Genomic DNA, 15781 nt, shown 5'->3' with positions numbered 1-15781 from the left:
AAAAATGCTGCAGCCAAATATGAGCAGCTCAAAATCCTTTCGAGGACAATCCTGTGAGCAATCAAGTGACTGAACCTGAGTCTTCAGAATTTTTTCTTCTAACAGAAGGACAGCCCATAACAGGCTGTCTGCAAACTTTCTTTGATTTTACCATGAAAAACTCAATTAAAGATATGCTATCTGTATTGATGTTCATGTTCAGTGTTTTTCCATGATGTTCAACTCTATCTTTGACCTCTAGAATCTTAGTCCAACTGACTTTTCCCTAGCCACTTTGCCTTGAAAACCTGAATCTAATATATAGTATATTTTCCTTGCTGTAAGGGCATATAGAAGGAGAGTGTTTGTTCTTTTAAGGGTAACTGGTGAAGGAGCTTATCCAGTGCAATGAAGGAGAATAAGAAGCGGGGGCCATGATGGGAGCCGAACCTGGCCAGTGACACTTATTGAGGGCATGTGAGAATGTGGGAATGGTTACTCCAGCAGTGATATCTGACTGAGGACTTCTCAGTTAGGAGTCAATGATGACAAATAAACTTGGTCATTTATACAAATTAATAAGGAAAGAGACAGAATGTGGTAATGTTGATACAAGCAATGTTGTCTAAGTAAGAATTTCTGAATGGGGATGATGAGAAGTAGGGAGAACAATAAGCAAAAATACTGAGAAATGTATCTGACAAAACAGAAATGGATATAATGACATTGAACAAACTTCTCAGTCATACTAGTTGATGAACTTTTCTCAACTCTGTGTGTACTTGCGTTAGTGATCTTCTGCCTCTGCTATCTAGAATGGGACTCAGCTGTTCATGTACATGTTTTGCGTCAGTTCTGTGTGTATGTGCTGTTGAAGGCAGACCTTGGCTGGAGCAGCCTGTGACCAGTCATGTCACTGTCCTGTCTGTCTGTGTGTCTCTGAGATGCATGCTCAGCTTTACTTCTGGCTCAATCTGCAAAGGGAAAAGCAGCAGCCATGTCCCCCAGCATGGGCAGAGACCCTCTGTCCCCCGGTGCTGGGCTGAGCCAGTACAGCTGGGCATTAGCAGTCCTGGGTTAGAAGACCTAGAGGAGGTGGCTGCACACTTTACATCACTTAACGCTTGCTAGCAATGATTGAGATTGGTTACTGAAATCTTCAGCCAGTGACCAAGTGCAGATAAGCAAATAATAATAATAATAATAAAAAATCAGTGAAATATTTCTGTTTGTGGTTGAACAATGAAGAAAGCAGAAAATTTCACTGGCTTTTTGTCAAGGATTACCTAAGAATGCTTCAGGCTGTTGTTTTCAGATGTTTTAATTCATTTTTTTCCAGCTGAATTACTGTTCAATATTTCTTGCCTGTGTTTCTATTTTCTTTGTGTCACCTGTGTTCTCCCAATTAAAAAAATAATAATCGTACTGATTAAATCTCTGCTAAATAGATTCTTGCTATGGACAGTAAATGCATAAATCCAGTCTTGGAACTCTTATGCAAAACTATGCTAATGTTATGGGTTGCAAGTTCTGGCAAACTTCTGACATATATCCAAGTTGATCATGAAATCCTGCTGTTCTGGTATGATTTTACCAATGAACTATTAACTAAGACCTATAAATAAACTACATTTTCATCTGGATTTCAGATCTTTACAATTTTGTTGTACTTAGAAGTGAAATTTTTACATTATTTTTCAATTTTCTATAGTCCTTTCTTTCAATCAAAAAGGTGTTTGTTTTACTGCTGCCTACTAAAATCTGAAGTAAAGAATTTTCTCTGTTCATAACAGGGGAGAACTGTTTACTGTTTATATTAGGACAAGAGCCTGAGAGTACAATGCTTCATGCAGCTGCAGCAAGATGGCCTCATCCACAGGCTCCCCTTTATCAGGCAGCCTGTAGTAGATCGTGGCCACCAGATGTCCTTTATCAGTCTGGTCCTTAATTTTTATCCACAAGCTCTCAGTCTGTTTGTAGCTGTTTCTCAGAGGCAGTTCTTTGCAACCTATACATTTCTTAACATAAAGGGCAACATCCCCACACCTCTTTCCCTGTCTACCTCTTCTGAAAAGCTTGTAGCCTTTAACTGCAGTGTTCTAGTTGTGAGATTTGTCCCACCATGTTTCCATGATAGCTATTCAGTAGTAGTTTTCTAATTGCATCATGGTTTCCTACTCCTCCTACTTGTTTCCCATGCTGAGTGCACTGGTACAGAGGCACTTCAACTGGATTGTCAGCTGCACTACCTTTTTGAGGAGCGCTCCCTAATTCCTTTGGGGTAACTTAGAGGCATTTCCCCTGGCCCTTCTCTGTCATTCAGAAGTACATTCCCTTCCACCTGTTGAATCTAGTTTAAAGCTCTGCAAGCCTAGCCAGCTTACAGCCCAGAACATTCTTACCCCACCTGGTCAGTTGTATCTCATCCAGTGTCAGCATGCACGATTTCTCAAAGATACATCCAAGATCACTGAACTCAAAACCCTGAGCATGGTACCATCACACAGCCAATCATTCACCTAATCCATTTGTCTCTTTCCTGGGTCCCAGTCTCCAATTGGGAGGGTAGAGGATTATGCTACTTGCACTCCTGATCCCTCCAACACCTTTCCAAGGGACAGATTGATATTTCAGGGTCTCCTCACTGTCGACTTTTTAAACTCTAATGAAAGAGTAGGAATTTCTATTGGACCTCTGGCTTTACCAGGCTTCGTAGCCTCTTTGTGATATTGGGAATGCAGGCCCCCATAAGACAGCAAACCTCTCTCGAGAGAGATTGTCCAGTCAGCAAATGAGTGCTGCAGTGTCTCTCAGTAAGAAATCTCCAATTACTAACACTCATCCCACTTTTTGTTGGCACTGGTTCTAGTACAGGTGGTTAGTTGGACCAACTTTGTGAGGCTGTCCTTTCCTGGGTCTTGATCACTCACAGATTCTCCTTATACCAGCCCCACAGTATCATATCTGTTGCGTAGAAGCACTTTGGGAGGAATGGGAAGACCTGTCCCTCTGCTCTCAGCACAGAGAAGGGTACAGTCTCCCTGGTCTTGTGAGTAAGCCAAGTCCATCAGCTCAGGGTTAGAAGCCAGCTTACTTTCCCTTTGCAAAGACTTAAGGCGGGGCTGTTGCTCAGCCCATGTCACTGCACCATACCATGCATCAATCTCTCACTCAGATTTCTGGATACTACACTGCCTGGTGAGTTCCTCTCACAACACAGCAACTTTCCTAAAAAGACCATCCAGCTGGATATACCTGCACCCACAACACCCACCTCTGCCTTCGGGTCCCAAGGGGCCTAGCAGATTTTGGAATTCCTTTCAACTTAGTGTGCAGGCAGCTACTTCAATACTCAGAAGATCTGTTTCTGTGCAGACATCTGCCTGGGGAGACAGCAGCCCCTCTGGGTTTCAGCCTCAGCACAGCAGTGGCAGCAAACAGACAGCATTTCTATCAGAAACTGCTTGTACAGAAGAGAGTTGAGAGGGACAAGGAAAACAGTTCAGTTATATGCCTCCCTGGGAATAGTGGCAAATAGCAGGGGACATTAATATCAAAGAGAGGACACAAGAAGGAATTAGTTTCTCCAGCCATCCCCTGCTGTGCTTACACTAAGTCCTGGCAGTAGTGGAAATCAGCTACTTCTTTTCTCAGCTGTTGCCTCAAACTGAAAAGAGCTGCTAGAGTCTCCTTCAAGGTCACATTGAGGAGGTGGGTCAGTCCCTCAACAGACTATATAGTTTCTGGAAAAGACAGTGCAATGGTTTATTCTGTGAGAAGCCTTCATATTTTAGATAACCTCAGTCTGGTAGGTATTTTCCTAAACATTCCTGGCACAGCACAGGTAATCATGTTCTTCTATCTGCAGACTGAAATCAATTGAGTTTGGCACATACATGTCATCACATTTAAGTTTTGACGACTGCACCTAAATCCAATTCATTCTAAGTGTAGAAGTTTTGTGTGGCCCTGTGAACTAACTTCAAGTCCATTGTCATTTAATTCTTTAACTATTTGTGTTTTCTTTGGACAGTATGATACAACCACAGTGGGGAAAACTGTTTATAGTTTTCATCTGTTGATACAATTCAGTAAAAGTATAGTTCTGTAAAGCAGACTTTTAAGTAATGATGTATACTGGAAAAATTGCAGGGAATTTAAGAGAATTTGAAAAGACAGAAAGAGAGCTATAATTCTATTGGTAACAACAAAGATTGTCACCTGAGTTTAGGACTGTGAAATACATTGACAAATAACACATTGCTCACGTACGAAAAAGATATGAAGCAATATAACAGTTAAGATCTGACTAACTACATACATACAGATACTTTCTGCTATACAGCTGTGCAAGTATAGTTATACCCTGCTGGTAACAGTGACCAGTTGCCTTTGAACTTTATTTAAAATTCTTGATGATCATCTGACTACTGAGAGGATACTGGGAACAAGGAGCAGTCAGGTAGGATTTCTTCTTTCCTCTAGCCTGATTCACATATATAAAGCTACCCTGGGGTTGGGACCAATTTCTGGACAGTCTTTTGTTCCTAAGCTGGCTTTTCTGAACAGAGTTGATACTACATCAACGCTTATCATCCTAAAAGCACTTATTGCCAACACTTGGGATCATCTAGACTTGGTAGCACTTCCTTTTCAAACTAGACCTTCCTTTGACTTTGCATTTAGAGCTGCTTGGCCATGTGCCGCACTCCTGCCTATTACATATCTGGATCCACAACTTCGGCAACTCAACAGAAACTCAAAACCCAGAAGAACTCTACTGAGAAGACTGCCCTTGTCGCTGGCAACTGGAAATTAAAGACTTCCAGTCCCCAAAGTCAGGCATCTAGGACACAGCTGCTCTCCATGTACCCCCTGGAGACACAGGCATATCCTGACAGCACTGCAGGCCTGCTACCTAATGCTGAGAGCAGGGCCTCACATGAAAGCAGCTGCACCTACTTAGTGTTTCACCTGCAGCTGCCAAGGGATGCTGCCTTGACAGGGCAGATGCTACAGCTTCCAAGGAAGTGGGAGATCAGAGATTTCTCCTCCATCTGGGAGGAGCAAATCCCCAGCTCTCCCATCCCGGGACAGGCCTCAGCCATCTCTGCTCCTCCCAGGCCTTGCTCTTTGTTCATGGTCTTCTGAACCATGTCCTCAGAGCTGCCAAGGCCCTCTTGTCCCCTCCTTGGCCAGACCTATAACCACTGGGATGCAGGGCATCACGTGGCACTCAGCATCCTGATTTGGATGGTTTTGGGCTCCACGTTGAGTCCCAGACACCCAGAATTTGGGTGCTGCACTGCCAGAGTCCTCCTCAGGAAATATCTTCATGCACAGTTCCTGATTATTTTACCTTTTGCTTGTATTTACTGATGTCTTTCAATAACCAAAATGCCAATGACCAGGAGAAGGATGTGTTTAGATCTGACAGGATTTAGAGCAGCTCTGGTGACAGTGACCTTTTCCTAAAACTACATGAGTCGCTCTCCATGACTTCCAGCATGTCTCCCTGGACCCAGTACCAGGATTGCCTACAACATCTAATGCTCAGATACAGATAAGACTGTATTGATAATTATTCCTGCTGTATGAATGTGTAGAAGGTATTTGTGATGGGCATTCTGGATTGAGGATATACCAGAGTGCTGATCACTCTGGGAGGATATGGTATGGAGGGTATGCTGCGTGTGATTGTGTATACAGCTGTGGCTGGGTGGAATTGTGGGTGGGGCAGTACTGGAAGTGGCTCTGCTGATTGCTGGCTAGCAAATGTTGACAGTGTGAACGTGCATATAGGAAACAAGGTTTATCTAAGACTGTGTGTTTATGTGATGGGAAGTGGAAAGAAATATTGTCCACTGATGGAAAAACTGAGGACTGCAAGTCTCTTTGCCTAGGTTGCTTTCTGGACATGTTGATTTATCTCTGGGACAGCAGAATGGCTCTGGAATTCTGCAGAAAGAGAAATTTTTGCAAGAATGAAAAAAAAACATTGGTTTGCACATTGAATCTGTTTATGTCTCTAACCACTCCCTGTTTAAAAGGTTTATGAACATTCAAATAGCATAGATTTCTACCAGTTGAAATATTAGCATATTTCTCAGCTGTTTCAGCTTTTTCAGCTATTTTTCTATTTATGCTACAGTATGATAGGACAGACATGGAAAAAAGACATGAAAAAACCAAACTATTTTCCTGAATTGCCAGTCTGGGAGCACTTTGATGAATTAAAACATCATCATGCAAGAGGTGCATCTCAGCTGCACTGACCTACATATCAGAAATCACAAAACAGCTTATGAACTACCCTAACATTATCTCATTCACAGGCTTATAAGAGTATTTATTGAAGAATCTCCCACTTCTTTGCAATTTTAAGTGCAATTATTGATACATCTGTGCACGAATCTATGCATGCTATTATTCCATTGTCAGAGGTGACCTCACATCTCAAGACTTTATTTCAGCTGGACTCCAGCTTCCTGCTAGTGTGACCAACTCTGTCTCCGGCAGTCACATCACCATGTCCTCTGGTGCTCTGGCACTAGTACTATCAGCTTGAAGGATGCACATTACTTATCTACTTTCGGGTTTTTACCAACGCAACCACCAGATGTTTTTAGCAGTACTTATTTTCTTTTTAATGGCTTGTTTAATGTATTGATCTAAGGTATTTCTTATAAATTTCACACCATGACATAGAGAAGATAAATGTTGTCATCCCCATTGTACAGCTGGGGTAGCTGCAGCACACACATACCAAGCAATCCGCCCTGGGTCATACAGTGAGTCGGTGGGAAAGCCAGCAATAGAATCCATAAGTCCTGCATCCAAGTTCTCTAAGTGCCTTGACTAGTCCAGATTCCCTCCTTAACACCCTTGTCAAATTGTTTATAGGAGATGTATTCATATAGTCCGTAAGACATCAAAATTTTCTAATTATATCTAGTCATGTCAAATGACAATTATGCCCTTAGTTCAGTTTGCCAGACAATGCTTTGCCAAAGAAGGCTTGCCAAAAATTTTTTGACCGAAGAAAGAGTAGGCATCTGTAGCATCTGCAGATGGGATCGTATAAAATGTCCCTGCAGCAAGACTGCCCCGTCTCCACAGAAAGCTTCAAGGTAAGTGTATGGGGTCTGCAGCCGTGCAGGAGTCTTTGTATGTTACAGCATTCCTCTGCCTCCAGTGCTCATTTCCAGGAGGAGACTCAATTCCTCAGCTTTCAAGACACCTGCACATTTTCACTCTGGAATTCTGTGCAGCAACAAGTAGGGACTTGCCATTTCTGTTTTGCAGCACTGACCAGCTGCCAGGCTGCAAGCCACCCATCTGGTGTCACGAGAGGTAAGAACCTGATTTATTAATGATTTTGGGTGGGATTTCTGTATGGATGAGCAAACAATCATCTTTTTCACCCTGTACTCAGAGCCAGTGTGATTACAATAGGCAGGTGGTGGGGTGCTCATGGCTGGTAAGGTTTTCAAATGGTTGTGTTTGTATCTTCCTGCCTCTGATGGCAGACCAGAAAATTCCCTTTGGCATACTCTTCATTTCTGCTTAACTGACCAAACAGGGAGTGAAGAGTGCTGGCTTCACATCATGGCAGCAGTAGACCCGGAGAAAGATGAACAAAGGAGGAAAAAGTGCAAAATTGTACATTCTTCCTCAGAATGTGTTAATAAATCATCTGAGAATACAGACCATCTAACCATCTTTGTAAAATGCCAGAGCTCTCTTAGATATCCATTTACTTAATCCAGACCAAAAACAAAACAAAACCTTCTTAGCTGATGAACAGAGGGAAAAAAATTCACTAATGTATCTAGAGGATTTTCAAGTGCAGCTGGAGAAATCTAGCTATCCACATGTTCAGCAAAGCATCTAAAGAAGCACTCTTACTTTAATAAAGTTTTGAGAACTCACCTGTTCTTGGTTTTTTTCTGTAAGTATTTATTTGTGAGCTTCATGCAGCCATGGCAATTCCAATTTCAGTGCTTGAATTTTGTTTCACACAAGTCAGACCTTTGAAGATGAGATTATTTAAATATTGTACTCATGAATGACAAATGTATAAACAAATTAAATTACAGCAGAGTATCAAAAGTTCACAAATTCTGCCCTTTTCTTTCTGTTGGCAACTTCTGTAACAACATTAATTTCCACTGCCTTCCTGTTACAATTATAGTTAATAAGTAAATGCCCCATAGGTTCAATGTTTTTCAAGATTGTAGGTCCTTTATACTACATATTTTTAGAAATGTTTCTCCATCTTTAAACAAAATGTTCCACCTTTATTTCAACCACTAGTAATGATGTCTTAAAATAAAACTTGCTCAGCAGCTTCACTCATCTTACAGACGTGGTATTCTTAAAGGCCCAAGCCTACAATAGTGAAAGATGATCAAATGTTGCTCTCCTAGAAGTCTGAACACCTAGACTACATCAGTTATGACCTCTTGTTTCCTAAGTCAACCTAAATCAATCAAATCTTCCATTAGGACGTTAGAAGTTCCATAAAGTACAGGTTGAAGAAAAATGAAGTCCCAGTGAGTCTCCCAGTCTTATAGAATATATGTAAATGATCGGTGCCATATTACTTCTCCCTGTTAGAGTATTCTGCTGAGGTGTCTTCAGTGAAGAGCAGGCATGACTTCTTCAGATGCTGAGATGGCTGTCTTTGGGGAGGCAGCTCCCTACCTCCGAAAGTCAGAGAAGGAAAGAATCGAGGCCCAGAACAAACCTTTTGATGCCAAGTCATCTGTCTTTGTGGCCCATCCAAAAGAATCCTTTGTGAAAGGGACAATCCAAAGCAGGGAAACAGGGAAGGTCACCGTCAAGACTGAAGGGGGAGAGGTGAGTGAAAAGAAAGACTGAGGACACCATTTGATTCCTACTCTGGGCTCTGAGCTGACATGAAGGGATTTGTCTTTTCTTTGGCAGACTCTAACCGTGAAAGAAGATCAAATCTTCTCCATGAACCCTCCCAAGTATGATAAAATTGAGGACATGGCCATGATGACCCACCTCCACGAGCCCGCTGTGCTGTACAACCTCAAAGAGCGTTATGCAGCCTGGATGATCTACGTAAGTACCAGCAGCTCTCTTCCTTGGGTAGCACAGCTGGGGAGGACTGCTGTTCCAGGCTGAGTGGAAGCCAACGTGCTGTGTCCCTTCCTCGCAGACCTACTCAGGCCTCTTCTGTGTCACTGTCAACCCCTACAAGTGGCTGCCGGTGTACAACCCGGAGGTGGTGTTGGCCTACCGAGGCAAAAAGCGCCAGGAGGCCCCTCCACACATCTTCTCCATCTCTGACAACGCCTATCAGTTCATGCTGACTGGTGAGTGACTCCATCTATCTTAGAGTGATTGCTCCACAAAATTCTTAGAAAGGAGAATTCTCTTGAATATGTGACAGCAATGTGCCCTTTCCAAAAGGAAGGAAGGCTAGAAGTAAAATGGATTCCATAAAGCAAAGCGCTATCAGCAGATTGAAGGAGGCGATGTTTCCCCTTTACTCAGCACTGACGTGCCACACTTGGAGAACTGTGAGCAGTTCTCGGCTCCCCAGTATGAGAGAGACATGGAAATGTTGGAATGAGTCCAGTGAAAAGCCCACTTTGCTGATGAAGGGACTGGAACATATCCCCTATGTGGAAAGGCTGAGAGAGCCGGGATTTTCAGCCTGAAGAAGAGAAGGCTTAAGGGAGATCTTTTCAATGGATATAAAAACCTGAAGGGAGGATGCAAAGAGAACAGAGCCAGACACTTACCAGTGGTGCCCAGGGAGAAGACATGAGGCACAAACTGAAACACTTGTGTTATTCTCTCATCATTAGGAAACGCTTCTTTACTGTCCAAGTGATTGAGGACTGGAATAGATTTCCCAGAGACAGGAGGTTGTAGAGTATTGAATATTTCCAACATTGGAGATATTCAAAAGCTGCCTGAACACCACCTGTTCTAGGAGCCCCTGCTTGGGCAAGGTGGTTGATGATAACCCTTCTAACCTTGTTCTGTGGTTTTCTGAAAGTCTGTAGCAGAAGTTTGAATTTTTCACAGCATTCACTGTTCTGGTCCACACAGTTCCAAATTCTTCTATCCTCACAGCATTGTTTCTCCTATTTGAAATGAAATACAACACTGCAATGTGCGGTTTTGTTTGTTTTTTTTTTTAAGCCCAACTGAAGCATATAGTCAAAAACAGAAAAGGAAGAATTAATAGGAAAAATGAATTCAGAGGAAGAATTTTTTCCTTTTCTGCCTCCGCAATTTGTGTTGTTGTTGTTGTTTTTTTTAATTTAAATGAATTTAAACTAATCCAGATATGAATTTCTCATTGGTTTGTCTTTGCACTTTAGATGTCATGCTTGACCTTAGTGATCTTAAATTTTAATTCACTTAAACTTACCTGTGTTCCATTCCTTCTTATTCATTGGGTTTTATGTCCTCTATGTCTGTCTCTTTCTCAGACCGTGAGAATCAGTCGATCCTGATCACGTAAGTACGCTCCCTGCTTGGGTCCCCACTGGGCTGCCCTGTGCCAGGGGACCTGCTGCCTGACCTCACGCTCTCTGCTTCTCTGTTTGGTACAACAGCGGAGAATCTGGTGCAGGGAAGACTGTGAACACGAAACGTGTCATCCAGTACTTTGCAACAATTGCAGCTAGTGGGGAGAAGAAGAAGGAGGAGCAGCCTGGCAAAATGCAGGTAAGCCAGGAAAAATAGACAGAACACTTGATCTATAATTGCCCTTGCAACTAAACAATATTAATGAATAATTATTGTTCTGTAGGGAACGCTTGAGGATCAAATCATCAGTGCCAACCCATTGCTGGAGGCCTTTGGAAATGCCAAGACTGTGAGGAATGACAACTCTTCACGCTTTGTAAGTTTTGTTTAAGCTAATGTTTTCTGAATTATAATAAACAGGAATTTATGGCAGTCATCCTTTCCTGTTGTTCAGCCATGGGTTTTACAAGTGTAAAACTGAATTTTCTTAGCATGATTTTAATACTTACCCTGAAGTTAGTTATTGAGATTTTGAAATCAGTGCTTCTACGAAAAACAAATTATTTGTATTGCATTGGAGTACATATTAAATTAGCAGATCACATGCTCTTTCTCCTGCACTGTGTTTTTAAACAATATTCTTTAACCTTTCCTCATATTTCTGTTCAGTTACTACAAGATGCACAAACAGAAAAAGAAGAGGGAGGGAAGGAAGGAGGGAAGGAGGGAAAGAAGGAAGGAAGGAGGGAAGGAAGCTAGGAAGGAAGGAAACTTCTACCTGAATATTTCTTTGCTTCATATCAAATTGATTTAATCACAGTTTAAATCACTTATTTGATACCAAGACAGATTTACACAGCTATACTAGTTAAATGGATATTCCCATATCATTCAGATGGCTGTTGTCTGAAGGCAAGATAGAATTAGAAGTGTTTGGGATAAGATATGAATGGGCTAATGAAATCCACTCATTCCTTTCCATCTGTATGTTCAGCATATGTTAAATATACAGCTGTGTCTCTGTTGGTTATTTTCATGGGCAAAAATTTAAAAATTTTATCTTAGTGGTGAAAATATATGTGACTCATAAGAAAATGTCTCTAATAAGAAATCTTGCACCCGGTAAAGAGCAAAACTCACCATTTCAGATGCATTTTTATGACATAAATTTTAAGACAATTTTTATCCATTCAAAGGGGAAATTCATCAGAATTCACTTTGGTGCCACAGGAAAACTAGCTTCTGCAGATATTGAAACATGTAAGACACTTTCCTCAACTATTCACAATCCATACACTCACTCATCAGTATCCATCTATCCTTTTTACCCCAACATCTAAACACCTTTCCCTCTTCATGCCTTCTCCCTACTTTCTCTTTTGCTGTTTCTTCATCTTTCTAAGTTTTCTGTTTTCCCTTCAGATCTACTGGAGAAATCTAGAGTCACTTTTCAGCTGAAGGCAGAAAGAAGCTACCACATATTTTATCAGATTATGTCCAACAAAAAGCCAGAGCTAATTGGTAGGAATGATGACTAACTTGGAGAAAATTGCTGAGCATCAGCTCGTGCTATTACATACTTGTCCGAACTTAACCTGCATGTTCCTCTACTTACTTACAGACATGCTTCTAATTACCACCAATCCATATGACTATCACTTTGTGAGTCAAGGTGAGATCACTGTTCCCAGCATCAATGATCAAGAGGAGCTGATGGCTACAGATGTAAGTGACATTTACAAATGTTTTGTCTATTGTAATCTCTCCCAGCAAAATCTTTTATTTTACATTTTCTGTTATAGAGTGCCATTGACATCCTGGGCTTTACTGCTGATGAAAAGGTGGCTATTTACAAGCTGACAGGAGCTGTCATGCACTATGGCAACCTGAAGTTCAAGCAGAAACAAAGAGAAGAGCAAGCAGAGCCAGATGGCACGGAAGGTACTAGCAAATTCTGTTGCTGACCTATTAGAAATAGAAGCAATAGTAACAGTAATTTGAAAGATAGGACAGAAGAGTGGAAATGTATATAAAAAAAAAATTATCTAGATGGAGCTAGTACCCAATGGAGCTAGTATAAAACTGCCATCCCTTTTTTCAAGGGCTACCTAATCTTTCTTTGACATATGAATTGCGTATGTGCCAATAAATTCTGTCATGGGCTTTCACTGTTTTAGATAGCACAGTCTAATGTGCTCATATTGGATACCCACTGACAAGAAAATGTTTTAGTAGAATATATTTCTAGTTGCTTTTTTCAATAAAGTAGATGCACTAAATTCACTGTTCGTAAAGCACATAATAGGGATTTTCTTCCCAGGAATAAAGGGTACTCTAATTTCTTTCTTCTCATATGGACTTTCATACTTGAAGCTATCCTTGCATATATATGGAATTCTTTGAACAGCAGACTAAGTGAAGCATAGGTACGTACACTGGGCTAGGGAAGAAGTGACTTAGATCTTCTGTTTCTCAGCTGATTACTTAATGACTTGAATATTATATAGTATAGACATGACTTAAATAAATTGAGCCCTGAATACTTCTTCCAAAGAATGTTTTGAGACAGTCAGCTTCAGGACTAAATATTGAGGTTTTGATCCTGAATGAATGAATGCACCTGCCTTTTCACTAAAGCTGTAACAACCGGAGTCAAAAAAGGGGCAACTAATTTTTACCAGTAATTTTGGAATGCATTCCCTTTCAAGGCTATTTTTGCTGCCAAAGAAATCTGCAGGGAGCCCAAGTACCTAAGTATATGTTTTGGATTACAGTCAGGCAGCCATCCTCATAACACTTTGGTGGTTTTGTTCCAGTCTTATAGATACCAATTAGCTCTGGGTAGAAGGGAAAACTTCAGTTTTCAGTGTGAATTTTTAGTAAAGAATTTGTTTCTAGATGCTTTGGGAAGATTTGCAAAACCACATTTAAGTGAAGAAAATACCATTTAAGTGTCCTACTCTGAATGATGTTCGAAGCAAAGGTGAATTTTCGTTCAGTGACTGCCATACATCCTCTGAGTTACAACAAGTCGAAGTTGATCACAAGGACATTTGATGGCAGTAGCTTCAGAATGGGTTTATCACTGAATATGCTGCATATTTTATTAGTCTCAATTTTTCTGTCTCCTTCTCCTGCTGTTTAGTTGCTGACAAGGCTGCCTACCTGATGGGTCTGAACTCAGCAGACCTGCTCAAGGCCCTGTGCTATCCCCGTGTCAAGGTTGGGAATGAGTATGTGACCAAGGGTCAAACTGTGCAGCAGGTAAGAAACAGCTGATGTCTGGGAACCTCTGGCTTGTGTGACTGGCACATTTTGCTTTATATCTTGATTTTTCTTCTTTGTTTTAGGTGAACAACTCAGTTGGTGCTCTGGCAAAGGCTGTCTATGAGAAGATGTTCTTGTGGATGGTTGTTCGCATCAACCAACAGCTGGATACCAAGCAGCCCAGGCAGTACTTCATTGGTGTCCTGGACATCGCTGGCTTTGAGATCTTTGATGTAAGGAGTACATGCTTGAGGTCTGCTTTTAGAGAGTGAGATTATAATATCCAAGATTTCCAAGCAACAATATTCCAAATATTTTAATCATTTTGCCACTGCCCTTGCCATGAGCTCATTGCCCCCACCAGATCAGGCTGCTCAGGGCCCCATCCATCCTGGCCTTGAACACCTCCAGGAATGGGACATGTACAGCTTCTCTGGAAAACTTGTTCCAGTGCCTCATCACCCTCTGAAATAACAGAATTATGTTGTTTGTATAGAAGTAGCAGTTACAGTTCTATATACTGTAATATTTTAACATTTATCTTTGAGTAATTATAAAAATTACAAAAAAACCCATGCATGGATCCATGCTTATGGATCCAGATCTTAAGATTTGGAAATCCAGTGGCAAAGATCTGATTTAAGATGTGTAAGTTGTTTAAAAGACAAACAAATTACTGTATAAATGGCTGATAAGAGAGATCAAGTAATTAAAACTGAAAGCAGACAGTCATTTTTTTGTCTGAATAAAGAAATGTGGAAGTAATTTATTAATTTTAGGAGATTGATCAGGAATCCTGTTCTCATTATATTGATATTTCTTTGGGGAACTGCGTACTGGTCTTGCTGTGATGCAGTGCTGTTAATGTAATTGTGTTTTAACAAGAGAGGTGATTAAAAGATTCAGAACGATAAAGAAATCACACAGTAATTGTTCATCTTAATAATTGGCATTTTGTTTTGTTTTTGTCACTGGGAAGTTCAACAGTTTGGAGCAGCTGTGCATCAACTTCACCAATGAGAAACTGCAACAGTTTTTCAACCACCACATGTTCGTGCTGGAACAGGAGGAGTACAAGAAGGAAGGCATTGAATGGGAGTTCATTGACTTTGGGATGGATTTGGCTGCTTGCATTGAACTAATTGAAAAGGTAAATTTCTTATTCAAAATGTTCTGCATTTTCAGAAGCTCATTGTTAGAGGTTAGCTATAAAAAAGCCCTCCTTTCTTCCTTGATTAGTTTCACGCATTCAGTTTTAGTTAGTGAACTATCTCTTGACCTCTGCAATTGCTTATTTTTCATTAGAGATATTTCAAGGTTCTTAAATAACTTTGGAAGTCATCCTTGACACACCTCCTCTGCATCCAAGATGTGTCTGCTTACTTTATTAAAGGATATTATTTCAAAAACAAAGCAGCTCCTAAAGTAAAATAAATGAATTTTCTTAACATTATGGAATGAATTTATTTGTGAACAATACATTTTTTTTCTTGATGGCTCATAGTAGAGTACAGTCTGTGCCTGTCCTTTTAGTGCAACAGAATGAAAGATATTTCTATATAGTACTGTACCTAAGTACCTAAAAGGTAGTTGGTTAGAAGTACAAAAATGAATTAAACATAAAACTGAAGCAATTGTGAAAGACATTTTTAAACACAATCATTGTTTTCCTGATTTTTTTAACTTGGCTTTTCACATAAAAAAAATTCCTAAATTATCATTCCAAAATTAGAGTCAAGCAGAAGAACTGCAGATCATGTAAACTCACTTTTTAGAATGAGATTTATGTTATGTAAGTTTCTGGATGTAAGTTTCTTCCTCAGCTTCCTCTTTTACTACATTCATTTTAAGACCAAGTGGTGATCATACTATATTCTATATAACATTCTATTTTATCTGTTGTAATATTTCCAGCCCATGGGCATCTTCTCCATCCTGGAAGAGGAGTGCATGTTCCCCAAGGCAACTGACACCTCTTTCAAGAACAAGCTCTATGACCAGCATCTGGGCAAGTCCA

The 15781-nt window shown here is 40.6% G+C and overlaps 1 protein-coding gene across 1 annotated transcript in view; it reads left to right on the top strand.

Moving 5' to 3' along the window:
• Window positions 1–2770: 2770 nt before the first annotated feature.
• Window positions 2771–15781, top strand: part of LOC110391157 (myosin heavy chain, skeletal muscle, adult-like) — a 23239-nt gene continuing 10228 nt past the window's right edge. The window contains exons 1-12 of the mRNA XM_021382903.1: window positions 2771–8841; window positions 8929–9072; window positions 9170–9326; window positions 10458–10485; window positions 10584–10695; window positions 10781–10873; window positions 11694–11757; window positions 11920–12018; window positions 12119–12222; window positions 12300–12438; window positions 13643–13761; window positions 13848–13964. Of these exons, the coding sequence (XP_021238578.1) occupies window positions 8635–8841; window positions 8929–9072; window positions 9170–9326; window positions 10458–10485; window positions 10584–10695; window positions 10781–10873; window positions 11694–11757; window positions 11920–12018; window positions 12119–12222; window positions 12300–12438; window positions 13643–13761; window positions 13848–13964 (1383 nt within the window). The 5' untranslated portion in view covers window positions 2771–8634. The remainder of the gene's footprint in view (window positions 8842–8928; window positions 9073–9169; window positions 9327–10457; window positions 10486–10583; window positions 10696–10780; window positions 10874–11693; window positions 11758–11919; window positions 12019–12118; window positions 12223–12299; window positions 12439–13642; window positions 13762–13847; window positions 13965–15781) is intronic.

This window comes from Numida meleagris, unplaced genomic scaffold (assembly GCF_002078875.1).
Source record: "Numida meleagris isolate 19003 breed g44 Domestic line unplaced genomic scaffold, NumMel1.0 unplaced_Scaffold308, whole genome shotgun sequence".
Classification (NCBI taxonomy): domain Eukaryota; kingdom Metazoa; phylum Chordata; class Aves; order Galliformes; family Numididae; genus Numida; species Numida meleagris.
This window is presented reverse-complemented; position numbering and strand designations above follow the sequence as displayed.